At 53.6% G+C, this 26,196-nt stretch overlaps 1 protein-coding gene across 2 annotated transcripts in view; it reads right to left on the bottom strand.

Moving 5' to 3' along the window:
• The window catches only part of PDE8A (phosphodiesterase 8A), a 130,965-nt gene that overhangs the window by 49,172 nt on the left and 55,597 nt on the right, over positions 1-26,196 (bottom strand). For both annotated transcript variants that reach the window (XM_079764068.1, XM_079764069.1), the window contains exons 3-12: positions 25,852-26,042; positions 22,620-22,676; positions 21,567-21,618; positions 16,404-16,492; positions 15,253-15,331; positions 13,153-13,290; positions 10,319-10,401; positions 8,705-8,756; positions 8,574-8,616; positions 2,811-2,888 (exon numbers count right to left, since the gene is read on the bottom strand). In XM_079764068.1, the coding sequence (XP_079620194.1) occupies positions 2,811-2,888; positions 8,574-8,616; positions 8,705-8,756; positions 10,319-10,401; positions 13,153-13,290; positions 15,253-15,331; positions 16,404-16,492; positions 21,567-21,618; positions 22,620-22,676; positions 25,852-26,042 (862 nt within the window). The remainder of the gene's footprint in view (positions 1-2,810; positions 2,889-8,573; positions 8,617-8,704; positions 8,757-10,318; positions 10,402-13,152; positions 13,291-15,252; positions 15,332-16,403; positions 16,493-21,566; positions 21,619-22,619; positions 22,677-25,851; positions 26,043-26,196) is intronic.

The raw sequence follows: 26,196 nt of genomic DNA, 5'->3' as shown, positions 1-26,196 counted from the left end.
CCACACGCGCCGGAGCTAACACACAGCTCCCCGTCAACCGAAACCTTTGCTGTTTCCCACTGTCCTGCTTAATCCAGGCTGATTAGGCAACACCTCAACCCAGGCAAGCGGCAGCCCCGAGGCCCCAGTTTATTTTGCTGTTGGTCCTGCCAGATGTGGCTCCTTTGGGGGCGGCTGAGCTGGGGGAGCTTGGGCGGTGCGCAGGCAGGAAGACGAGTATCACAGAGTTCTGTGTGTCCCCCTGAAAGCCCCACTGTCAGGCCTTAAAGGGACACAGTGTTCCCCAGCCTGAGGCGGCTTCCCGTGACCGAGGCCCCAGGAGCAGCACCGCGAGACGAACCACCCCGAGGCTCCCAAACGCTTCAAATGCTGGCGACCAACAAAACTCAGTCTAAACTTGGTGACCAGGATAGGTGCTGACTTTCCCAACGTGGCCATTAAGCCAAAACTAAGAACCACTATTTTATCACGATGTCATAAAAGGGCCTGTTCTCATTTAAAATGTGATCGTGACATATGCTCACAAAAGCCATGCCACAGTGTAAATGCAATGAAGCCGGGGAGAGAAATGCACAGATGGTTGTGACTGTGTGTGCACAGTCCCCAGCACCTGCAGACCTCAACCATCGCTGAGCAAGCGTCAAGGTTACTCGGTAGGAGGTCAGTACAGGGTCCACTGTGATTCTGTGTGCTAGCAACAATCAATCGGAAAGTGAGGTAAAAACACACCATGTGACAGCATCAAGGAACACCAGTATCTTCTATACATATAAAAGCCTAACATGCTAAGTGTCCCCTTGTCCTGAGGACTGGGAGTTCAATCGCTCACTCTGACGTGCGCTGACCACCCGCCGGCAGCCGCCAGCCACTAGGGACCCTACCTGTGCATGAATGTCATGCACTGGGCCTCTGGTTTAGGAATAAATCTAATGGAAGATTTCAAAATTTATACACTGAAAATGCAAAATATTACTGAGGGAAAATACAGACAAGCTACATAGAGAGACACAGCATTTCATGGTCTGCAAGACTCAATATTACTAAGATTTCAGTTTCCCCCAAATTGATCTATAGATTCAAGAGACTCCAAGATAAAACACAGGAGATGGTGTGTGTGTAAACAAGCTGATTCTGTCTGTCAGACAGAAATGCAGAGAGCCCACAGTAACGGCCAGGAGCCGCGAGGAAGCGCACACTCTCAGGCGTCAGAACTTCCCGGGAGGCTGCGGGCATCGCTGGCACTGCTCCAAGCACAGACTAACAGCCAGTGACGGAACACCCAGGGCCTGACCTGTGTCACGGTCCCTGATTTCGATGGCGCTGCTACAAGACGTGTATTGTTTTCCAGTGCGGTGCTGGGCCAACGGGGTTTCCATGTTGGAGTAAAATTCATCCTTGGTCTCTACTCTCTCCTGATAAAAAATTAACTTGCAATGGATCACAGACCTCAAGTGAACAAAGGCTTCTAGAAGGAAACACGGGAGAACATTCCATGACCTTGGAACAGAGGAAGAGTCCTTAAACAGGACACGGAAAGCACTAGCTATGGAAGATGCACGGATAAAGTGAACTGGATTAAAATTAAAATTACGAACCTCTGTTCATTAAAAGAGTGAAAAGGCAAACCACAGAAAACCTACTTTTGATACATATATCCAGTAGCGGCCCCATATCTGGACTGTATAATAAACCTGTCTCTCCCTCACCCTTCCACTCTCTAAAAATCAATGAAAGAAATACCCCCGGGTAAGGATTAACAAAATAAATAATAAATAAACTATTAGGTCATTCAGGCCACGTATCTACATAATCTTTAAAAATTATATTCCAATTAGAACTTAATAACATTTGCAGAATAAGCCTCTCACTTGCCAAAATACAGCTCACCTCCCCATCAGAAGGGAAGCTTATGGCAAACTCCTGCCCACAGTGACACACAGCAGGTGCTCACCTAAAACCATCGATAAGTTCTTAGAAACTTCTTCTTTTTTTGTATAGCGAAGGTGGAGACTTATTGAAGAACAAGTACAGACTCCCACGTGGGGAGAGGGAAAGAGTCCCACAGAATGGACTCCCACGTAGGGAGGGGGAAAGGGTCCCCGAAACTTCTATTTCAGCAAAAATGGAAACAGTTTCACCCTCGGCTGACTGACACAAACAAGACTTGGATCCTGCAACACATTTCTGGTCACAAAAACATCACCAAACTTCTAAATAGAAACCCAAACACTTCTAACGTTAGACACTGAAATAAGCATGGCGATACACATGGTTAAGAAAGGTCAATAAAAACAAGTGAGGTCATTCCTCCTAACCCGATTATTCCAGTTCAGGGTCAAAGGCCCGGCAGGACCTCTCCACCGGGGGGCCTCACCCACACCCACTGGGACAGGGGCCTGCAGGCACACTTCCCCGGCGTGCTTTCGGCTGTGGGAGGAAACCCCCGCGGCCCGGGGAGACCGGCACCCCCCACACAGGCAGTGACCCTTTCCAGGACCTGCTGTGACGCTTTAGGAACTCAACGGTACAACAGACAGTAAACTGTCCCTTTTCCTTTTCTTCATTCCCTGACGCCCTCCAAAGGCTCAGCCTGGAGCCCAAGACGGGTTGCTGGGGGTGGAGGTGGGAGCAGTGGCCGGGGGATGAGGAGGGGAGGGGAGTGACAGGTCGCTGGGGGGGGCAGTGGCCGGGGGATGAGGAGGGGAGGGGAGTGACAGGTCGCTGGGGGGGTGAGGGGGGGCAGTGGCCGGGGGATGAGGAGGGGAGGCGCCAGGTCCAGGTGGCACCGGCTCCGGGTCCTGGGGACCTACCTTCGCTTGCTCGCGAGGCGACACTCCGGACGTCCAGGGAGCTTTTCCTCTTGTCTTTGTGTTTACCTGATTGGCTATCTGCGGGAACAAGCGATAAATCGCCTCATCAGGGGGTGGAATAACCAGTTACCATTGAAACACAATTTAGGAATTGGGCCCGCACGGTGCACAGGGAGACTGACGGCGGGGGCGGGGGGGGGGGGGTCCGGGCGTCAGGAAGCCCCATGGACATCACAGACAGACGGTGCTTCCCAGGCTCCGGGTCCCGTAACGAAGGTCCCGCTCGATGGAAAGTGGATGTGAACTCGGAACTCCTCACGCTGCTACAGACGGAGGGGAACCCCGACACGTTTGGCCCAAAGGGGAGAAACCCTTCATGCAATGGTTTCTGGAACACCAGGTCTGACGTCCTGGGAGGGGCGTGCCTCTCCCGAGGGGGCACCGGGTTGGGCTCTGTCATCTCTCCCCCCACCCCCTTCTGTGAACAGCACCGACTCTTCTGGGCTCCAAGGGGGTTACCTGGCCCCTCCCCCGACCCCCCCCCCCCCCCCCCGCACCAATGGATGACAGGCAGGCAGCCTTCCTGCCCCTCTGCACCTGCTGGCGCCTAGGGTGGTGCTGAGCCCTCCAGCCCTCAGCCGGCCCCCAGGTCACAGAGGAGGAGCCTGGGGGCTGCCTGTGGGGAGGTTCCCTCGAGCAGGCCCTGCAGGCCGGCCCCTGGCTCCCCGCTCAGACATAGCTTCACTGCCGTCTGCTACGCTCCTCTGCGGGGCACTGACCGGGCCTGTCCGCTCCCTGCCGGCCTCTGCGCTGCTGCAGCTGAAGGACACAAGTGCAGCTGACCCGACAGCCTGTGGACCCACACACACCCGACCCCTTTCCGGAAACTCTGCCTGCACAGTCCTCCTCCCTGCCTTCCGTCTCCACTCTTCTCCTGTCCCTCTCCCCGAACCAGCCGTCCCTGTGTCCCAATGTCTGGCGGCCCTTCTTCTCTCCTGGAAGACACAGTCTCCTTCGGAGCCCTCCTTCCTTCGCTGCAACTCTCTCCTGTCGCTGTCCTGCCCTGAGCTCTGGGCCTCCTCCTAACTGGCCAGGCCACCTGCACCTCCACCCGCAGGCACCGCCAAGGAACGCATTCTCTTCTCCCAGCCCGCTCTGTCCCCGGCCACGGCCACGGAGCAGCACCCAGGACTCCTCCCTCCTCCCTCCTCCCCACGGCCGCTGCTGCCCGGGTAAGTCTGTGGGTTCCACCTCCTAAACAGCCCGTTAACCTGCCCGCCCTAGGCCGCAGCCAGCTGCCTTCACGGTCCCACGGCCCGACTCAGCCCTTCCACCCCCTCTAAAGGCAGCCCAGCAATCCTCCTAAATAACCCGACCAGAACCTCCCAACGGCTCGTCGTGGTTTTCAGGATAAGATTTAAGCTCCCGTGTGGCGCCCAGGGCCGTGATCCTTGGACCCCTCTGTTGGCCATCACGGCCCCTGTGAGGTGCTGGTCTACCCGCCCCCCGCTCCACATCTTAGCACAGACCGAGTTCCTCCAGGGGAGCGGGCCTCTCCCAGGCCCCCTTCCCACCTGGTTAACTGCCAGCCTCCTTTGAGGATGCAGTCCAGGTGTGACCTTTGGGAAACCTTCCCCTAACGCCCCGCCCCCCCCCCCCCCCCCCCCCCGCCCCAACACTGCCGGTAACCGCCAGCTTCCGGTCTGCCTGGTCCCCAGGGGGATGAGTAAGCGCAGGAGTCTTCCTTTCTCCTTCCCAGGTGGCAGCACCACCCAGCACATAACAGACACACGTGTGCCATCCCAACGCCTGCTCGTCCTGTGCACAGGTGAGCACCACTGGATACAGCCACTGCCGGCCCGGCTCCAGACCTCCGAGACACAGCAACTTGCTGGCAGCCAGGATGGGACAGGCGTGCGACAGCCTGCCCTTCCCCTCCCCGGCCCGGACCACGCGAGGCTGGGCCGGCGGCTCCCCTCCTCCCAGGAGCACTTTGACATCTGCTGCCTCTGCCGCGGACAGAGCACTGCCCTCCGTCCATCGCTCCTCCTCCCAACCACAGGCCGTGTCTCCTCCCGCAGCTCCGGAGACTCCGGCCACACCGCTCCTCTGAAGCTGGGCTGCGAACTGGGTCATTCCTTCATCCTCCTCCATCTGTCCACTCCGCACACCCTCCTGGGCACCGCGGGTCAGGCCCTAAGCCAGGCACTGGGGTGGTCTAGAGGGGTCACAGGCCGGGAACTCAGGGCTACAGTAAGGATTCTAAAGGGCAGGAGCCCCGGGGGGGCGGGGAGGAGAGGTGCGAGCCAAGAAGAAAAGGAACCGGCCGATGGAGCGGCATGTGGTGGTCACAGCTACAAGCAGGAGGCATGTGCACCGAGGACGGGCTGTGGGGGGCGACGAAGCAGGCTTCAATTTCTACTTGGCATTTTAAAGGGACTCTCCCTCCACAATGCTCTTCCTGTCCTCTGACCGACCTCTGTCTGTTCCAGGCACCATTCCCACCATCGCCATCCCGGGGAAGTGTCCCCAGTCCCCCCACCCCACCCCCCCAGGGGGTGCCACAAAGTGCCATGTGTTCAGTACTGCCCATCAGTGCACCCAGCGTTCACGTCAGGGCCGGGACCAGACACTCGTCACACGGAGTGTCTTTGGTGTGACCGTGTCGTGTGGAAACAACACGGGCAGTTAAAGGGACACATGCTGGGACCTGTGGGTTTCCTGTACCTCCCGCTAGAGGGGTGGAGCCTTTGCCTCATTCCCCATCAGGAAGCCGCCAATGAGCGCTTCGCCCCAGAGCCACGGCAGCACAAGGGCTCTCCAATGGGGGGAGCGGGGGGGGGGGGGGAGGGGGGGCAGCGCCTGTGCCGGGGCTTCGGCTTCGGCAGAGCCCGCGGTGGCCCCGCACGCACGCTGCTCCCGGGGCCGCAGGGGCGGGCACCCAGCTTCCCTGGGTCCCTCCCTCAGAACGGTGCTCCGGCTTCCCTGTCCCACCGTGGGCCCCATCTCATCCTAATAAACTTCTTTCTGCTGAAGAACTGGTGTTCGTGGTGTGTAACCAAGGACCCTGCCTGTAACTCCACTGCCCCCCAAGGCACGACCATCAGCAGGGCCTGTGGATAAAAAGTGGTTAGATGCCGAGAGGAAGGCGCCTGGACAGCCAGCCGCTCACCCGGTGAGATGCAGGCGCCTGGAGGGTGTGATCTGGTCAAAGGACAGACAGCCCAGCGGGCGGCCTAGATCCTCCCAGCTGGACACCTCTGAGCTCGGCCCTGAGCTGCCTGCTAGTCCCAGCTCTGCACTTCCTGGCTGCCCGCTCCATGCTGTCAGCCAGCCCTTCTGAACCTCAGCTTCTTTCTCTGTAATAGAGATGACGGTAACAGCCGTGCCACCTCACAGGGCTATGCTACATATTAACTAGAAGCCCGGTGCACGATCCCTTGGCCTGGCCTGCGGGGATGGGGCCAAAACCAGCTCTCCGACATCCCCTGAGCGGTCCCGGATTGCGAGAGGGCGGTTCTCGGGTGACGCACCCCGGGATCTGGCTCCCTCCTCTCTGGTTCCGGGTGCATCACCTGACAACCGCAGCTGCCAAGTCACCACAGCTCAGCAGCTCCTGCACTGAGTGTCTGCCCTCTGGTGGTCAGTATGCATCATAGCGACCGGACATTCGGTTGGCTGGTCGCTTAGGCCAGTGGTCGGCAAACCGCGGCTCTCGAGCCACATGCGGCTCTTGGGCCCCTTGAGTGTGGCTCTTCCACAAAATACCACGGCCTGGGCCAGTCTATCTTGAAGAAGTGGCGTTAGAAGAAGTTTAAGTTTAAAAAATTTGACTCTCAAAAGAAATTTCAATCATTGTGCTGTTGATACTTGGCTCTGTTGACTAATGAGTGTGCCGACCATGGCCTAGGCTTTATATAGATATCCAAGGAAAGGCGCTCCCTGACCTGCAGTGCGAGGGTTATGGCCACGCTGGGCCTGCGGGCAGCTTCCACTCCTGCTCCAGCCCCTCAGGCTGCCTCTGCCCCTCCTGAGCCTGCACTCTCCACGTCGTTAGTGAGCTCTCCTCCTTAGTGAGCTCTCGGCTGCAAAGGCCACCTCTGGCTCTGCACTCCCCGCCCTCTTCTCTGTGCCACCCAGCCCTGACTCAGCTTCCCCGCCGTTCCCTCCAGCTCCTCCTGGGGCCCCTCCATCTCCACCCCCTCCACCATCCCTGCTCAGTCTCACCAGTCCCACATCCGAGCTACCTGCGGACGCTTTGTTGGCAGCAAAACTTACACCCCAGCCCCTCTCTCTGCAGCACAGAAACAAGGGCCTGGTGCCCGGCAGGCACTCAACAGACACTATAATGAACGAGCCGATGAGCACACACAAACCCAAGGAGCCATGCCTTCACCTCACCTTCCCAGCCCGTCTCACCCCTCACCATCCAGGCCTCCCGACTGCGCTTCATTGCTTTCCTCGCTCTGGTCCCCACCACCTTCCCACGCGGCCTCCGTCTTCCTCCTGCCGGCACTGGCTGCTACGGCGATGCAGGCATTTTGTCTGGTCCCTCTTCCCACCTCGTCTGTCACACACCTGCCCTAAGAGCTCGGACAGCAGGCTATCCCGGGCTCCCACAGGCTCAGGCTGCACTGCCTGCAGGGGAAACCCTCCTTCCTATGTAGCACCCAGGGATCCTGCGTGACCCCAGTTCCTCTCCGCACACTGACCCTCCATACCGGTTCCCTTTAACCCGTGCTCTTTCCAGAACACACGGGACTTTCCGTCTTCTGTGCCTGTCTTATTCCTGGAATACTTTTCCTTCCACACACTTTAAAAAAATTTTTTTTAAATTGATTTTGAAAGAGAGGGAAGAAGAGAGAGAGAGAAGAGGGAGGGAGGGAGGGAGGGAGGGAGGGAGGGAGGGAGGGAGAAAGAAAAGGAAACACCCATTTGTTGTTCACTTATTGACGACTCACTGGCTGATTCTTGGATGAGCCCCCAACGGGGATGCAACCCACATCCTTGGTGCATCGGGACGACGCTCAAACCAACGGAGCTCCCGGGCAGGGCTCCACCGCCTCTTCTTCAAACCCACTGTCCCTGCCTGGACGCCCCTCTCCCCTGAGACGCCATGGCCCCGCCCCGTCTCGCCCGCCCCATCATCTCTTATCACTCGCTGTGCGCCCCTCAGCACCCGGACTCTGCCTTTCACCCACGAGAAGTCGCCGCACGTGCCAGCCCACCGCTGCCTGGGCGGTGCCGGGGCAGGTTAGCCAGTCTTCCCGCTTCCGTCCCTGAGAAAAGGGAGCTTTGTCTATAGAGTGTCTCCCCATCGGGGTACCACAGGCTTCCCCGGCACACCCAGCACATGCCTGGTGCAGCCGGCTCAGGGAACACGGGCCCGTTGCTGAGGGAATGAGCTACCTGGAAGCTGAAGGAACAGGAGACAGACGGTCTCCTCCCGGACCTGGACCACGGGCATCACCCAGCTGGGCGAGCGGACACCGAGGGGGGCGGGTCTGAGGGGCCCGGTGCCTCCTGTCGGAGACAAAGCTGTCCCTGGTGGAGACCTGCGTCCTAGAGCACAGAGCAGCCAACAACCCACACGCCACCCAACACGCCTCCACACTGAACTCATGCGTGTGAGGTGGCCAGTGCTCTCCCCGCAGGACGCCTGTCGGAACGCCCTCAAGGGCTCCAGACCTGGGACTGGGCCGGAAACAGACCCGCCGGGCAGCGGGCAAGCCGGCCAGAGGGAGGAGAGCAGGGGGGCCATACCTGTGGGCGTGTCAGACTGAACCGATTCCGTGATTTTCTCAGCCTGGAAGTGAAACGGAGAAGCCGTTAGTGCCACGGCCTGCGTGCGGAGGGGCGCCCCGCCCCGCCCCGCCCCGAGGGCCCGCACACACCTTACTGTTGCCGTTGCTCACTCGGATAATGGACACATAGTGTCTAATTTTCCTGCAAGTAGAAAACAAGGGTTATTTCTCCGCGCTCTATGCTGACGGGCGTCGCTATTTCTCGTTATGAAAAGAGCATCTCTCGTCCACATACACAACCTGCTCTGAGAAAAGCGCCCTGTGGTCCCCCACACTGACCGCGTCTCCACAAACGCCCTTCGGTGCCTGCAGCAAGGAAGTGGACTCTTCGGTAAAAACAACACAATCCAAAAAAATAAAATAAAATAAAATAAAATAATAATAAAAATAAAAAAAATAAAAACAACACAATCCTTCCAAGTCGTTGTAACATACAAATAAAAACACCTGTTTTTAAAAATGAGCTGCATGCTAACCCAGCGGGAGCCGGCGGTCACCTCGCGTGTTTCGTGCTCACGACCCCTCATGCTGAAGCGTCTCGGGTTCCCCTGAGCCATCCGACCCCCGTCACTCGGGGAAACAGCCAGAGGCCACGGGGAGCGGAGGGCAAAGCACCCGGAGCTCCTCACGGAAGCCGCCGGCTCTCCCTACTGCCTGTCCCCCTGGATAATCACTTATCACACAAAAATGTGGAGAGGACAGACAAAGGCAAAGAATCAGAACCGTCTCCCCGAGGCATCACCGGCCGCAGCGGAGCCTGGCGACCACGCACATGAGCCGCGCGGTCAGGGTGGAGGTCTCACCGCTGAGCCTCAGTTTCCCCATCTGGAAAGTGGCCACGGTCAGGGCCCACGTCAGGGCGTGGCGGAGGAGATGAAGTGTGAGGCGGGCGCGGAGGGAGGCCAGGGGCCACTGCCACACCACCGCCCCTTCCGTCTTCCTCGTCACCCGTGAGCGGGTCACACACTCACGGAGGTGTGATTCTGCATCTATATAAGCATCTTCCTTGTCACTGCCTTGGCCATCACCTCTTCTAACAGGTGCACATTTGTGGCTGGGTGTTCTAGAACGTGCTCATCCTTTCCCATCGTTCCTCTTACTTAAGCTAGATTCGGGGACCAACCAGAGGAGCCTTTTAGGCTCCTGACAGACAGACAGACACTGCTTTCCGACCTGCGGTCACATCTGTTTGATGAGTTTCCATGAAGGGTGGTGTTTGAATTATTCTGATGTAATCTGCTAGGTCTGTGCAGGGACAACACAGGCGATTAGACCAGACAGAACTCTTTCAGCCAGTGCTTGTCACGGCTCAATAAGCTGACTTCGTGTTCGGACTCCGATGCGTTGGGCCCGTGTCTGTGCAGCACAAGCAAGAGGGCCCGGAACCTGGGGGCCCGGAACCTGGGGGCCCGGAACGTGGGGGCTCAGAACCTGGAGGCCCAGAATGTGGGGGCCCGGAACCTGGGGGCTCAGAACCTGGGGGCTCAGAACCTGGGGGCCCGGAATCCAGGGGCTCAGAGTCGCCGGCTAGAGTCAGGCTGCAGCCGAGGAGTCCCCTGGAAGGCCATGGGGTGACACCCGACCTGTCACACGTCTTTCTCTCCCATCCCTGCAGGCAGCCCTTACCTTACCAAGGACTCACAGCACACTTTGCCATCAGCCAAACACGGTGTGCCGATTGGAGCACGTGTTCATTCTACTTACCCTCCCTGTCCAACGACAGGTATGATCTTCACATTCTGTTGAACGTTATCTCCGTTTTTGGAGCAGTAGACGCCTTGCCACTCCTGTAAATGCAAGGCAGCATCGTTAGACCCTGTGCACACACCCCCCAGAGCATTCTCCACTCCGGCCCCGGGTCATCACCACGGCTACAGTAATGAGCACAGAAACCGTCCCACCCCGAACACAACTGGGATCATCTGCAAATTCTTCTCTACCTCCCGTCCACCTCCTCCCGGGTTGCTGACACAAGCCAGGCACCAGTCTACGCAGCGGCCCTGTTTTCAGTGGCTGCCTGCTGGCTCCCCAGCGGAGAGCACCCCCACCTGCCGTGAGGGGGAGGGGCAGGGGAGGGGGGAGGGGCCTCTGGCCCTGCACTGGACAGGGGAAGAATAAGGACTAGAGAGAGAGAGAGAAGGAACACTCTGGCCACTGGCATGGCGGGCTGCCACCGCCCTCAGGGTTGTGGGAGGGTTTTGGACCCTCTGCATTTGGGGGTGAGGGGGAGATGATGGGGTAACAGCCAGGTCTGGGCTCAGGCGGAACAGATCGGTGAGAGCTTCAAGCCAGGGCTGCAATTGTTAGTCGAGTTCTCAGATCAGACAAAACATAGGGAAAACAGAGATTATTTCCCAAGGGAACTGCGGGGTGAGGGCAGGTGTGTGCGGGCCAGGGCTGCAGCGGGAGGGCGGGGCTCACTCGGGTGGTGGAGAGAAGCCGGGGGGAGCTAGGTTTGTGACCACCTAAAAGGTTCTGAATTCTCTAGGAGTCACCAAGGGCTCCGAACTATAAAAGTCCTAAACCCGCTGCAGGACGACTCCCAGGGTGCCCCACAGCCTCCTGACGGTCCGGAGCCCCCAGGACCGGAGCTGAGCGGGCGGAAGAGGCCCCCCGGGGAGGGTAGCCGTGGAGGCTCAGGTCTCCTGCCCAGACCCTCGCTCTTCTCTGCGGGCGGCCTGGCGCCCACGAAGGCGGCACCTCCCTCCTGCCTCAGCGTGAGCACCGGCTGGGCTTCTCCTCTACGGACAGCCCCTCCTCAGTGCCCATCGCCGCGGGAATCCAGCCACCATCCCGCGTCCTACCCCAGGGCAGCAGTGTCTGTGCCTGGTAAGCAGGAAGAACACGGGGGCGGGGGGAGGGGGGCACTCTCTCCTGCCTGGGAAAGGGAATCCCGGCCCCCAGCCAGATGATGTGAACCTACACCCCGAGGGAGTGACAGGCCCAACACGACTGATCAGTGTCCGGCAGGCGGCTCAGCGGTGCGTGTCCACCTATGAACCAGGCAGTCACCAGCTCTGTCCCCAGCAGGGGGCATCAGGGGCAGCTGATCAGTGATTCTCTCATCACTGATGTTTCCATCTCTCCCTTCCTCTCTGAAATCAGCAATTTTTTTTTCTTTTTAAAGACTGACCACTCAGGAGTTGGTGGACTGACTGGAGGTGGGGCCGTGCCCTCGGGGACGGAGCGGCTCTCACCGAGGCGGTGTGCCTGGCCCCCGAGGGTCCCCGCCCCCGCCTCAGACTTCGTCTCTTTCTGGTAAGGGACCACCTCCTTGACCAGGAGCGGAAGGTACAGTGAGATGGAGCAGCGCCCACTTTCATTTCCCTGAGGCCGACCCCGGGTCTGCACAGGCCGGTCTGTCCTGTTCTCCCTGCAGGCAGCCTGCGTGCTCAGAGCCGTGGCAAAGCGAAGGGACACACGGCCCCTCGGGGTCTCCGAGGGGCCGAGCACACGGGGTTTAAGCGTGGCACGGCCCTCCTGCCCCGACGGCAGGCTATTTCCTGCAACAGGAGAGCACGGGCCTCCACGGTGAGCAGAAAGGCAGGTCACGGGTTTCTCCATTTTTTCAATAATCATATTAATAGTCCCCACCCAACTTCCAAAAGCAAGTATGAGTCCAACAGAAACAACTTAAGCGGGACCATGGGCAGCAGGAGCCTCCCCCTTCTCACTCTCTGAAACCTAGTAACGTGTCTGAAGCTCCTGTTCAGAGAGAAACAATCTTGCCGACTGAGCCTGCCTTTCTTGTCTGCCTTCAGCACCACGATGAGTGACTTCTCACGCGACTGAGTCATGATTCCTCTTACCCGTCTGTTCTGCACCCTGGAATAGGGGGTCTCAGAGGCAGGACTTGGTGTTTTGTTTAGTTTCTCTATATCAGCATGTAGCAGCGTGCCTGGCATATAGCAGGCATTTTATTTTTATTTTTTAAAATATTTTTATTGATTTCAGAGAGGAAAGGAGAGGGAGAGAGAGAGAGAAACATCAATGATGAGAGAATCATTGATTGGCTGCCTTCTGCACACCCCCTACTGGGGATCGAGCCTGCAACCTGGGCATGTGCCCTGACCGGGAATCCAACCCGAGACACTTCAGTCCACAGGCAGACACTCTAGTCACTGAGCCACACCAGCCAGGACCACACAGCAGGCATTTTTAAAAATGCTGAGAGAACGAATGTGGCTCAGAGGACTGCTGGGCTCAGGTGTGTTCTGAGAGCGTGTCACCTTGGCAATCCTTTACCCAGAACCATGTGCCCATGTCACCAGTTAGGTCAATTATTAGAAAGATCAGCATATTATAAAGATGAAAACCATGACCGTAAGTGTCAGAGTGACTCTGATCACCGGCGAATCATACTCTCTACTTCCTGTGTCCTCACCTGCAAACCGGGACCCACAGGCAGAACCCCGCCCCCTCCCGCCTGCTGCGAAGAGCAGGCAGGGACCCGGCACGTGCCATGCTCAGTGGCCCGCCGTCTCCTTCCGCCCCGCCGTGTGATAGGAAAGTCAAAAAGGTACTAACCTCTTACTTACCTTGCCCATCTTCATGCATGAGTTTATAGTAGTGAACAAGTCAGCCTTTTTTTCATGTACAGGTATTTTTGCTAACTCCTTCCCTATTAATTCACCCGACTCATAGCCCATTGTTGTTTCAAATGCTGGATTTACATACTGGGGGGGGGGATGGGGGGAGGGGGAGAAATAAAAAAAAGAAAAGAAAGCATCAAGTGAATTAAAAGAAATTCTGAAGAGTACAATGAAGACGGACTGTTCCGCCTACGCGGACACTTTCCCCTGAGGCGCAGGAGCCTGAGCTCACCGGGGCCTGAAGCCGTGAGAACACAACCCCCGAAGGGCCCTGGAGTGCGGAGAGCCTGAGAGCCGCTGCGGGGTCACTGCTGGGCCTCTCCCATGTTCTCCTGAGGCTCCAGGCAGTTGGCAGGTCCCCGTGGAGACAGCCCAGGGGCTGCTACAAAGGGCTGCTGGGGTTCGGAACTGGGATAGAGCCCCAGACTGGGATCGGATAGAGCCCCAGACTGGGATCGGATAGAGCCCCAGACTGGGATCGGATAGAGCCCCAGACTGGGATCGGAAGCAGCCAGGCTCCATTCCCACAGTCCCTTGGGCTCCTCCACGTCGCCCACTGCGCATCTGTTTAATGGGAAGGAAACCTCCTCGCTCCGGTGGGGCGAGTGAATTATGTACTTGGGAAGCAGGCTGTGAACTGGGGAGGGTTTGCAAATATAAGGCTTTATGCTTGAATTTCCAAAGGGCCTAGAAGACATGTATGGGGAAAGCTGTACATGTGCTAATAATAATAATAATCTATACTAATAAAAGGGTAATATGCTAATTAGACCAGGAGACCTTCTGGATGTCCTTCTGGACAAAGCCATGGTGGCGAGGCCAAGGCAGAGGCAGTTAGGGGCGATCAGGTCAGGAGGGGAGGGCAGTTGCGGGGCGAGCAGGCTGGTAGGGGGAGGTTTGGGGGTGAGCAGGCCGGTGGGGAGGGACAGTTGGGGGATATCAGGCTGGCAAAGGGGGACAGTTGGGGGTGAGAAGGCCAGCAGGCAGGTGAGCGGTTAGGAGCCAGCAGTCCCAGATTGTGAGAGGGATGTCCGACTGCCAGTGGGATCAGGCCTAAACCGGCAGTCGGACATCCCCCGAGGGGTCCCAGATTAGAAAGAGTGCAGGCCAGGCTGACGGACACCCCCCCCCCCCCCCCGCACACACACACCCATGCACGAAATTCGTGCACCGGGCCACTAGTAATAATAATGTGAGGATGATGACAAAATCATCATACTGTTCAAGGCCTATTTCCAAGGCCTATAGCAAGCATTTCACACACATTAACTCATTTAGTCCTCAGCACCCTTACAAGAGGGAGGCTGATGTCTGTATTAATATTTCTCTCATTCGTACAGATGAGAGAGCGGATTCAGACAGAGTAAGTCAGACGCTCAGCTAGGAAGGGGTGAGGTCTGACACCAAGCCCGCGCCCTCGCCCGCTGGCCCCTGTGCTGCCTCTGAGGGCGCCGATTCCTGAACGTTCCTGAATGTCGGCATCATCAGCTCTTTAGCAAGGAAGTCACAAGTTGGGTTACAGAGCCTGGGGTGCTCAGAGCTACACCAAAGGGGGGCTGTTCTCTGGCACAACGCCCTCCCCTGTCATCTACAAGTGTCTCCCGTCACTGACAGAAACCCACTTTGCTAATAATGGACAAGTTGTTCGGAAATTACTCGGTTATTCTGAGCAGTTTCTCGGAAATTTCTGTAAGTGTAAACTACCATCAAAGGCCGTGAGGAAGGTGAGAACTTGCAGGCCTTATGGTCAGAGCCATTTCCCTTTGCAGCATCCTTCCTCCCCCCACCCCCCGCCCCCTGCCCCCCAACCCCAGTAACAACCCTCCCGGACAAAAGGCTCTCCTCAAACACACAGTAACTAGGAGACCTCTTCGTACCTACAGGGCGCTTATTTTAAATTACATCTCTTGTAGATTTTGTTCTGATCATCCTCTATGGGAAAACTGGTCTCTTGAACTTCAAAAGGAAAATCTTCCTGGAGGGCTTCAGTTCTAAAAATGAGAACAAGCCCCACCCGAGACCCAGGACAGCCTCCCGAGGACAAACCTGTATGTAGTTGTCCTCACTTGTGATCTTAATGGCGTCCTGGCTTTTCTCCAGTGCGGTGAACACTGACTTACAAGCCCTTCGTGGAGAGGGAAAGGTGGGTTAATGCAAACACTACAGACTCTGATTCAATCTTGCGGTGCTACATTAACTTATTTAAAGGTGTCTTTTGATTATTATAAAGGTAACGAATGCTAATTCAAAAAAGAAGGGAGGGCGGCCCTGGCCAGTGTGTAAGGTGGTCAGAGCATCCGGCCGTGACTGAAGGGTCCCGGGTTTGATTCCCAGTCACGGGCACGTATCTCAGTTGCAGGCTCACCCCCGGCCCCAGGTGGGGCGTGTGCAGGAGGCAACCAATCGATGTGTCTCTCTTACATTGATGTTTCTCTCTCTCCTCCTCCCTACCTTCCTTCCACTCTCTTAAAAAAAAAAAAATCCTCAGGTGAGGATTAACAACAAAAAAAAGAGGCAGAAGTTCCCACCTCTGGTTGCAACAAGTTTAGAGAAGATGGATCTGTGAGAAGCCCTATTGGTTTTATCACTCTTTTTAAATTTCTACAGAGATGGTAAATAAGACATGGCATATAACTTTCATTTGCTTTAGTACTAGTGAAGTTGAACACCTTTTCGTGTTTACTGGCCATTAACATATATCCTCTGTGAACTGCCTGACCATGTCCTTTCTCTTTTTTTTACCCTGTGTTTCCATTTTTAAAAAATATATATTTTTATTGATTTCAGAGAGGAGGGGAGAGAGAGGGAGAGAGAGAGAAACATCAATGATGAGAGAGAATCATCGATCGGCTGCCTCCTGCACGTCCCACCCTGGGGATTGAGCCCACACCACACCCGGGCATGTGCCCTGACCGGGAATCGAACCGTGACCCCCTGGTTCATAGGTCGATGCTCCACCACGGAGCCGCGCTGGCCGGGCTGCAGCCCCATCTTTACATCTGAGTCTCCAGTTACTAACATGACCACTGACTGAGACGCCCAGGCAGACTCCGAACGTCTGTATGTGGAGAGGAGCCACTCCATCACCCCAGGCCATCTTGCAGGAGGTCAGTTACCCCCAAAAGGGAGCCATCCCCGCCAGGTGCTCCCTGGCGACTGGCCTGTGTGGAGCGGGGACCTCCCAGAGGCAGGAGTACCTGAGTTTCAGCTGTGACCGCACCTCTCCGAACTCCAGCTGGAGCAGCTCCGCGTAGCAGGCCAGGAGGCTGGGGTTCTCCACGTACCTCTGCAACAGAAGGGGTTGTGGCTAAACAGTGTGCGCCCTGCGGTTACTGTGTCTACCCGTCAAGTCATTCTTTCCACCAGGCTTCCCAACCTGGTAACTGAAACTAGAGGATGTGGGTCGTGTACATGTCACTCGCAGAGGCTAGAATCTGTAGAAAGAAATTTACCAAAGTCCTACATAAACTTTCAGAGCATATTCACTTGAGAAGTATGTTGTCCTCCTTAAAGTTACACACACCAATAATATGCCAAAAAAATGCATGCCTCTCTCTCTGCACCTGGATTTCACGAGGTAACCCCACTCAGGTAACCTTCACTGACCTGTCACCGTGGCCCAGCTAAGCCAACAAACCATCACCCTCCAGGGCAGAGGGAGCAGGAGGCTGTGGTTCACACGTGCTCACTCTAACCTGGACTCCCACCTCTGGGGTAGAACAGCGTGCATCTTCTTACCCAGTGAAAACCCAGGCTATGTGCACAGGAGGCCATCTGTTGACTTGTATGTAAGCACACCTGTCTCCATGGCACAAGATCTCACCTCCTGGGAGGTAGGCCAGCCAAGGCCTGGGACGGCTGGGGACCCCAGTGCACCTCAAGCCTCCCACGCCCTGACTTCGTGTGGGCAGGGGCACAAGCAACGCGCCCCGGGATCTCTCCTCCCTGCGGTGAGCAGCGGCACCTGTGCAGGCAGGCGGGACCCTCGGTGCTCTGTGCAGTCAGGGCTGACTGATGAGTGAACAGCAGGCCCAGCACTCTCTTCCCTCTCAGGAGACGGGCTGGGAGGCCTGTCACCTCGCTCTGATTTCCGCGGTGAGAAGGCCTGTGTTGGCCTGCAGGCATGAATGAGGACCTACATGTTCGTGGCCAGCAGTCCCTGATTTCCCTCCCTACCTTTTTTTTTTTAATATATATTTTTATCGATTTCAGAGAGGAAGGGAGAGGGAGAGAGAGAGAGAAACATCAATGATGAGAGAGAATCATTGATCGGCTGTCTCCTGCACACCCCACACTGGGGATCAAGCCCACAACCCAGGCATGTGCCCTTGACTGGAATAGAACCCGGGACCCTTCGGTCTGCAGGCCAATGCTCTATCCACTGAGCCAAACCAGCCAGGGCCCTCCCTATCTTTTAATGATAAGTCAGCCCCTCCACATGCACGTTATTTTACCCCTATCTCACTTTGTGTTTATGACTGATTTCACACCGTGGTTTTCCCTTCCTGTGTCTGCCAGTTTAATCAAGTTGCTGTAAATTCCATGTGTACTCTTTTTTAAAAAATATATATTTTAATTGATTTCAGAGAGTAAGAGTGAGGGAGAGACAGAAACATCAGTGATGAGAAGGAGTCATGATCGGCTGTCTCCTGTACGCTCCCCACTGGGGATCGAGCCTACAACCCGGGCATGTTTCCTTGACCAGAATCGAACCCGGGACCCTTCAGTCTGCAGGTGGACGCTCTATCCACTGAGCCAAACCAGCTAGGGCCATATGTCCTCTTGTTAGCTTGGAAGATTTATTAAACGTTTCTGTTCTGTTAATGGTTACCTTACTTTTCACTGATCTCAAAAGCAGACAGAGATTTCATTACTATTACTTGAAAACAAGATACCAATTACAAAGTAGCTCCCCAGAGCAATGCCGTGGTCTGCACCTTTCCCACAAAGACGAAATGTCAGAACACGCTCGTGTCCACCCACATTCCATGTCTGCCTGATAAAGGCCATGGGAATACTTACATCTCCACCTCCTCCCACAACCCTGAAGACACCTAGGGTTGGCTAAGATAGTCCAGGATTTAAATATTGAGCTATTATTAAAATCTCTCTTCTGGTATGTCCCTTCTGTTAGAAGAGTATTATTTATGTCAGTCTGTATTTTTTCACTTAGGTTTAATTTTATACACAGATATATTTTATGTATAATCCTATATAATAAAAGCCTAATATGCAAATCGACCGAATGGCAGAAAAACCGGTCGCTATCACGCGCACTGACCACCAAGGGGCAGACACTCAATGCAGGAGCTGCCCTCAGCCCACAGGCCAGCCAAGGCGGGTGCCAGCGGGCCCCTCCCCCCCATCACCCCGCCGGTCACCCCACAGATTGGCCCTGATTGCTGGCCAGGCCTAAGGACCCTACCCGTGCACAAATTTTGTGCACCGGGCCTCTAGTCCTTTATAATAAAAGGGTAATATGCAAATCGACCGAACAGCATAACAACTGAACAACCAATCAAAGCGTAATATGCTAATGATATGGTAAAGCTGCTCAACCACTCGCTATAACGTGCCCTGACCACCAGGAGGCAGACAGATTGACCAGTCACTATGACATGCACTGACCACCAGGGGGGCAGATGCTCTGACCAGTAGGTTAGCTTGCTGCTGGGGTACGGCAGATCGGGGACTGAGCTAGATGGGCTGGGCATGCCACGGAGGCCTCCCACGGTCTCTCCCCAGCCAGTGGGGTCCCTCAGTCTGGTCTGCACCCTCTCACAATCTGGGACCCCTTGGGGGATGTCGGAGAGCCGGTTTCAGCCTGATCCCGCAGGCCACTCCCCTTGGGAGGGCACCTGACACAGGGCTCAGGGCTGGCGAGCACTGCGGCAGTGCGAGCCTCTCCTGATTGAGACTGTTTGGGTGCAAGCCTGCGGCAGGCACCGTGGGGCCGGGATGAGTGGGAGCGGCAGGTAGGAGCTGCAGGCAGGAGTTGCAGGCGGCCTTAGACTGTGGGTTTTGGCCCAATCCCTGCAGGCCACCCAGAGGGACCCCACCCGTGCACAAATTCGTGTACCGGGCCTCTAGTGTCATATAATTACATATAACACATATGCACATCTGTGTTGATACATATGCAGAGAAGAAAAGAAACAGAGCATGTACCTATGGCAGGCCCACCACTCACCACGTCTCCTCGCCACTGCATCCTCCCTCATCTTCAAGTTCCTGTTCTAGTTCATCTGCTGTGTGGCTGGAGTCCTTGCTCTTATTTTCCCCAGACTGGGCTCTGAGGGAAACGGCCCAGCAGCCCGGCTGGGGTGTGTCTCTCGGCTTGCACCTCTCCTAGGTGTAATCTCTAGACATGGTCATTACTGTGTCACACAGGGAATGTGTGCTATGTTCACCCCACGTTCACCATTTTCTTGCTTGCCATCCCTTCTTGCATTTCTGGCCTTCCTCCTGGTATTCACCTCCGCTCTGCCCGAGGTACAGCCTTTAGAATGTGCTTGTGAGGATTTTCTAGTTACAAACTCTCTAATGTTTCCTGTTTCTCAAAGTCTACACTTCAACCTCATTTCTGAAAGGTATTTGTGCCAGGTATGACATTCCCGGTTGGCAATTATTTTATCACATTGAAAATATGATTTCACTGTGTGCTATTTTTCATTTATCACTACTAAGAAGCTAGCTGTTAGTCTGTCATTCTTTTTAATCTGTTTTCTCTGGTTGATTTTAAGCTCTTCTATTTTACCTGTTTTTTCACTATGATGCATCCTCTTTTTATTGACTCTATTTTGGATTTGTTGGAATTTTTGAGTCTGTGGACTAGTCTTTTGTTCACCCTGGAAAATGCTCTTCAAACACGACCTCTACCCACTCTCCATCCTGTCCTTCTGTACTGGTTAAGCCTGTATCTCTAGCTCCACATTTCTCAGGCTCTAACTCATATGCTATTAGCCTATCTCTGTGCTACATGTTGAATTTTTTCTGACTTACTATGTTTTAAGATTTTTATTTATTATGTGCTCGTTTCTCCAAATTCCATGCCTGCTCAGAACCTGCTATGTCACTTTTTATAGCTTCGTACGCTTTAAAGTCACATCTGATAACCCTCGTGTCTGAGGAGCGTGAGGGTGTGTCTGCGCCTCCCCACAAGTGCTCCCTCGCGGTGCCTTTCCTCTTGCGGGCGCTGAGCTGTGACTGAGTGCTGCCTGCGCCCTCCGACCACTGCTGGTGAGATCCTCGGAGGCCAATGCGGGGTCTGCCTCTGGGGAGGATCTTACGGCTCCTGCAGGGACCTGGGGGTACTATCACCCACAACCCTTGAAACGCAATTCATCGTTTGAGGTTTCTTGACTACCTCTACTTCACTGATATAAATTTGGGCTACAAATCTGGTTCTCTTCACCCGATTCCCAAAGCAACCACCGGACCAACGCCTCAGCCTTTAGGCTCAGGAGAAACCAGTAGACTGGATCTGGGGGGTGGAGAGAAGGGAGATGTGTTTGGGTTGCCTTATTTCCAGAATCCTTGAACTGACTTTAAGGCATTATATCAACACTCCTGTGGTATAACTATTTTTTTTTTATTGATTTCAGAGAGGAAGGGAGAGAGAATCATTGATTGGCTGCCTCCTGCACACCCCACACCGGGGATCGAACCCACAACCCGGGCATGTGCCCTGGACCGGGAATCGAACCATGACCTCCTGGTTCCTAGGTCGATGCTCAACCACTGAGCCACACCGGCCAGGCTGGTGTAACTTTTAATGAGTATGCCATTAAAGATGACTTTACCCCTGAGCCAAACCGGTTAGGGCAAAGATGACTTTACCAGGCATAGGTGTGTGTGTTTTTTTGTGTGTGTGTTTTTTAATCCTCACCTGAGGGTATTTTTTCCATTGATTTTTAGACAGAGAGTGGAAGGGAGGGAATGAAAGAGGGGGGAAGGAAGGGAAGGCAGAGAGAAAGAGAAACATCGATGTGAGAGAGACCCATCAACTGGTTGCCTCCCACATGTGCCCCAATCAGGGCCGGGGCTGGGGTCGACGTTGAGCCTACAACCCAGGTATGTGCCTTTGACCAGGAATTGAATCCACCATCTTTCTGTGCACGGGCCGACATGCTAAACTACGGAGACACACAGCCATGGCAACAGGCATACCTTTGACAGATTAAGAAAGCTAGGTATTGTAGAATTAATAATTACCAGGTTATAAAATTAAACCAAAATGGAACACAGCACAAGGACAACACATTTTTCTCTCCAAATTAATCCAGTTGCTCGCTCTGAACTAAGATAAAATACTCCCTCACGTTGAACCACACTTGCGTAATGAAGAAGGGGGTACATACCCTCGTAAAGCCAGCACTAATGAGGGGCATCACAGACTCTTCTCCATCCCGCCTTCAAAAGGACAGAGCAAATGGTTAGAGACGATTCTTACCAGTGACAGCTCACCTCTTTGTGCACTGATGCACGTAACACTGTAACTGTCCTATAATGGGTACTTTTAGATAAATTAGAGTGATATACAAATCAAAAGTATACAACTAAAAATAGTTTTCTGTTTTAGTTTCTTATGTAGCTTTTTGGCTGTATATAGTAATAGCTGAAATATAGAAAGTCATACTAACAGCCAGAATACAGGAGTAACCACATTATCTACTAGTATTTGATATGTAAACATTTTAATTTAAACTAAATTCTTTCCTATTTTATTCTACTGCCTGCTTATTTTTCTTTTAAACACGTAGGAAAGGTAAAACAGATAAAGGGTGATAGAAGGAAACTAGAGTTTGGCGATGAGCAAGATGTGGTATATACAAATGTCGAATTTCAGATGCTGCACACCCGAAATGTATACAATGTTATAAGCCAATAAATAAATAATTTTAAAAGCCCTTCTCCCCCCAACAAGGCTCAGAAAAAATAGTTTAAAGGGCACAGCAACATTTCTCCTATTATAAAAATATGTAAGCTAAGTAACATTTATTTGAATACTGCCCTTCTCACATATTTTTATCCTTTCCTTACTTCCAACTTAAGGATGAAATGTAAGATTTCTTCCATTTATGTATAATTCTAAATCTTCATATATATATTTGGAGTTAGGTGCCCTAGGAAGATAGCCCTGGGAAAAGTGGAATTCTCTAGTGCTGTGCCTATTTCTAAAGTGAAAGGCAGTCCAAAATCACAAACCCAAGCATGAGAGTAGAAACTCTCCTATGATGTTAACTGGCAAAGCAGAAGAAAATAAGAAAAAAGAAAAAAGAAAGGGCCAAACTAGAAGGGTCATGCAGGACAGCCTGCAAGCTGTTATTCAGGCCTCTGTTAAGAGTAAGCATGATGTTAACACACAAATTTCAAAGTAAAAAAAGAAAAAAAAAGAAAGAAAGAAAGCTTACCTGCGTACTACACCGATAATAACTGTGTTTTCCGAAACTTTTGATGATCGAATAGACCTATTAAAAAAACAAATTTAAAATGAATTTAAAACCATTCTTTAAAAACTAAAAGCACTTAGAAGTCCTGGTGGAACAATGGGCGTTGGGGGGAGAGGACGAGGGGGAGCAAAGGCTCCCCTCGCTCTGGACCCACCTTCTTGGCTGCTTGGGCCCTTTCTGCTCCCCAGCTTCTGACCTATCTGCCACCTTCACTTTGGTTCTTTAATTGCCGGGCCAGCCCTGCCTCCGGGTTTTCTGACAGGAAGCCGGGAGAAGGCGCCGGTAACCGGCACCGCACAAGGTGGCCTGTGACAGCCGCACAACTGGCTGACCTGCCTCTGCCCCTCCAGAGGGCGGCCAGAACGACCTTCCATTCTGCTCTTGCCACTCACCTGCACAGAACACGCCAGGGTCTCAGCTGCCGAGGGGTGAAGTCCAAGGCCTTGGGCTCAGCCCACAAAGCCCACATGACCGGCTCATGCCTGCAGCTCCACCCTGAGCCCCGTCCCATCCCTGCCTGGCCCAGCAGCCATCCAACCCACTGGAGTCGAGGAGCCCTAGACACCCTGCCTGTCCCTACGAATGCTCTCCCTCTACCTGGAATGTCCCCCCACCCCCCCAATCTCCTGCTCGTCAATCAGGACTCAGCCCAAATGTCCTATGTGAAGCTGCCCTGACACGGCTCTGCAGCACTTGGTATGTGCATCCTCTTTGGGCACATACACCGAGTGGCCAGATTACTATGATCTCTGAACACATAATAATCTGGCCACTCAGTGTGTGTGTGTGTGTATGTGTGTGTGTGTGGCCCAGTGCATGAATTCGTGCATGGGTGGGGTCCAGCCAGCCTGGCCAGGGGGAGGGGACATGGGCGGTTGGCCGGCCTGCCTGCTGGTCGAGTGGACAATTTGCATATTAGCCTTTTATTATATAGGATGTACACTGAGTGGGCAGATCATTATGCGTTCAGAGATCATCATCATCTGGCCACTCGGTGTATGTGCCTGTACTGACATCACTCACTTGTCCTGCCAACTATGGCCTCCGCTCCTCAGAGGCAAGACCCACATCTTCTTCACCTATGTGGCTCTAATACCAAATGCAGCGCCCAGAACTGAGGAGACATGCAAGATAGGGCTCCTCGACTGGTAGATTTGGAAGTATAGCAGACGGAATATTTGGCCTTCCACAAGACAACTGATAAAGTGTAAGGAGTTATAAGCATCCCCAATGAAGAGACACAGGTGAATGCTAGGCATTTAGACAAGTCAGCCACTGATGAAAGGCCTTCCACGGGCCGTGTGATTAGGTATCCCAGACGGAGGCTGACGGGAAGGGCAGGGCTCTGCCAGGGCTAAGCTCTCGGGCGTTGTGTAAGTCAGCGAGGAGAGAGCGAGCGAGCGGATCAGGAGGGAGAGGCTGGAAATAAGCCAGGTCAGGGCCAGAATCATGATGAAACTGACTGAGGAAACCACAGAGTAAGAACCCAGTTCACATTCCTTATTTTAAAATTATATAAAATTTTAATCTATATAGCAAGAAAAATTTGCTGGATGAATTAACCCCATTTTTTAGAATATTCCCAAAATGTGTAACAATTGTACATTTTCCTCCCTTAGAAGGTAGAGCATATTCTGTGTTCTGTGTGTTTTACCACAATAAAGAAGCGCAGCATAACTATAACCTAACCTTCATTTTACAACAAGGAGGACCTAGCAGGGCGTGGTTTCCATCACCCAGGCGTAGCTGAGGCTAGGTCTGGGCCTGGACACGATGGGGAAAGAAGCCGTTTCCCCGGGCGTCGCACTCACCCCCTCTGCTATCGGGCTCTTGGCCTCCTTAGGTGCTGCCTCTGCCTCGCAGCACCCCACCAGGCGACCGAGCACATGGGCCTCAGACAGGCTCTGCCCTTCCTGGGTGACAGCCTTCCAACGGAGCAGACCATGACCTGGGAAGCCACGTGTTCCGACTTTGCCGTTGAGAAACATATCCCAGAGAAGGCCAGGAGCTGGTCAGGGCAGGAGCTGAGCACAGGACTGGGGCCTCCCTCTGCACAATCCCTCATGGAGGTGCCAGGTGACAGCCAGATGCACGTCAGACAAATCTGGCTACAGTGACAACGGCTTACTGCAGTCAGCCAGACAGAAACGATCAGGGGGAGGGGACATGGGCGGTTGTCAACCAGACAGAAACGGGACACAGGCGCCAGATCAAGACCAGAGGTGGGTCACACCCGTGAGAGTCGCCCAGTCTGACTGCCCAAAAGTTGGGGTCCCACCACCAAGGAAATAAGTGCATGAAAATCACCATGATTCTGCAAACAACCTCTTAATAAAATGTGAACCCTTGTTATATTTAGTTTAAATCTTTTCTATTTCCTAAAAGTGTAGATTTAAATGTCCATAAAATTAATATTATAAAATGTTACATTAAAATTATGATTTATCTTCCTCCAAATAAAGTTTTCTATTAAGTAAAAATGGATGTTTCCCTTTGCCTCACTTCCATCAGCAGCAAATAATTTTCTTTAAAAAGTACTTTCCTGCCCTGGCCGGTGTTTCTCAGTGGATAGTGTCAGCCTTCAGACTGAAAGGTCCTGGGTTCGATTCCGCTCAAGGGCACATGCCCAGGATGTGGGCTCCATCCCCAGTAGGGGGCGTGCAGGCGGCAGCCGATCCTTGATTCTCTCTCATCACTGACGTTTCTCTCTCTCTATCCCTCTCCCTTCCTCTCTGAAATCAATAAAAACATTTTTTTTAAAAGTACTTTTCTTATATTTGTTTGCTACCCAGAATTCTCTCATGCTACTGATATTCTGCAAGTATTTTAAACAAGGCGCATTCACTTAACACTAGAGGACAATTGTCAAACATGTGGAAAATTATAATAACTTGTTGCGGTGATATGCGGGTGACAGTTGTGGTTAGTTACATATTGAGTTTCATCCTAACACTTAATGGCTGGGATTCATACTTTCTTACCGTTTTTAAGAAAGCAAAGATAAAGCCAGAGGCAAAGACCAGACAATAAAGATCAGTCCTAGACGTAACGCTATGGTAATCTAACGTCTTGTTTATTTACATGCATGAAAGCAACTTAGAGGACACTGAATTTAACCCAATGTGTTTCTGGGTGGCATTACTGTCACAGGCGCCTGGGCCACTCAGCACGCAGGACTGAGTCTCGGGCTCACCTGCACAGCGCCGGCGCATCCAGCTGTTGGGGGTTCCTGTGGTCGATGATGATGATGTCGTGATGTGCAGCCAGGAAACAGGTCAGGACGGCCTGGACCTCCTGGGCCACCGTGCACTTAAACCCCGCTTTTTCACACGCCTTTCGGAACCCTTTACACTGGCTATCTTCTTTGATAAACACTAACAGTACCTGAATCAAAAAAGCATAAACACTTAAAAAAAAAAAAAAGAGGTTGGAATATCATTTAACAAGCCACAGAAAACTCCCATGTGTCTTAAGGCAAGCACACAGATATGATCATAATCTGTTGATATAAACCCGTCTCCCCCATGTAACTCAGGGG

The sequence above is a fragment of the Cnephaeus nilssonii genome (assembly GCF_951640355.1).
Source record: "Cnephaeus nilssonii genome assembly, chromosome: 24".
NCBI classification, from domain to species: Eukaryota; Metazoa; Chordata; class Mammalia; order Chiroptera; family Vespertilionidae; genus Cnephaeus; species Cnephaeus nilssonii.
Note: the sequence above shows the minus strand (reverse complement) of the source record. Positions and strands in the feature narration are given on the sequence as shown.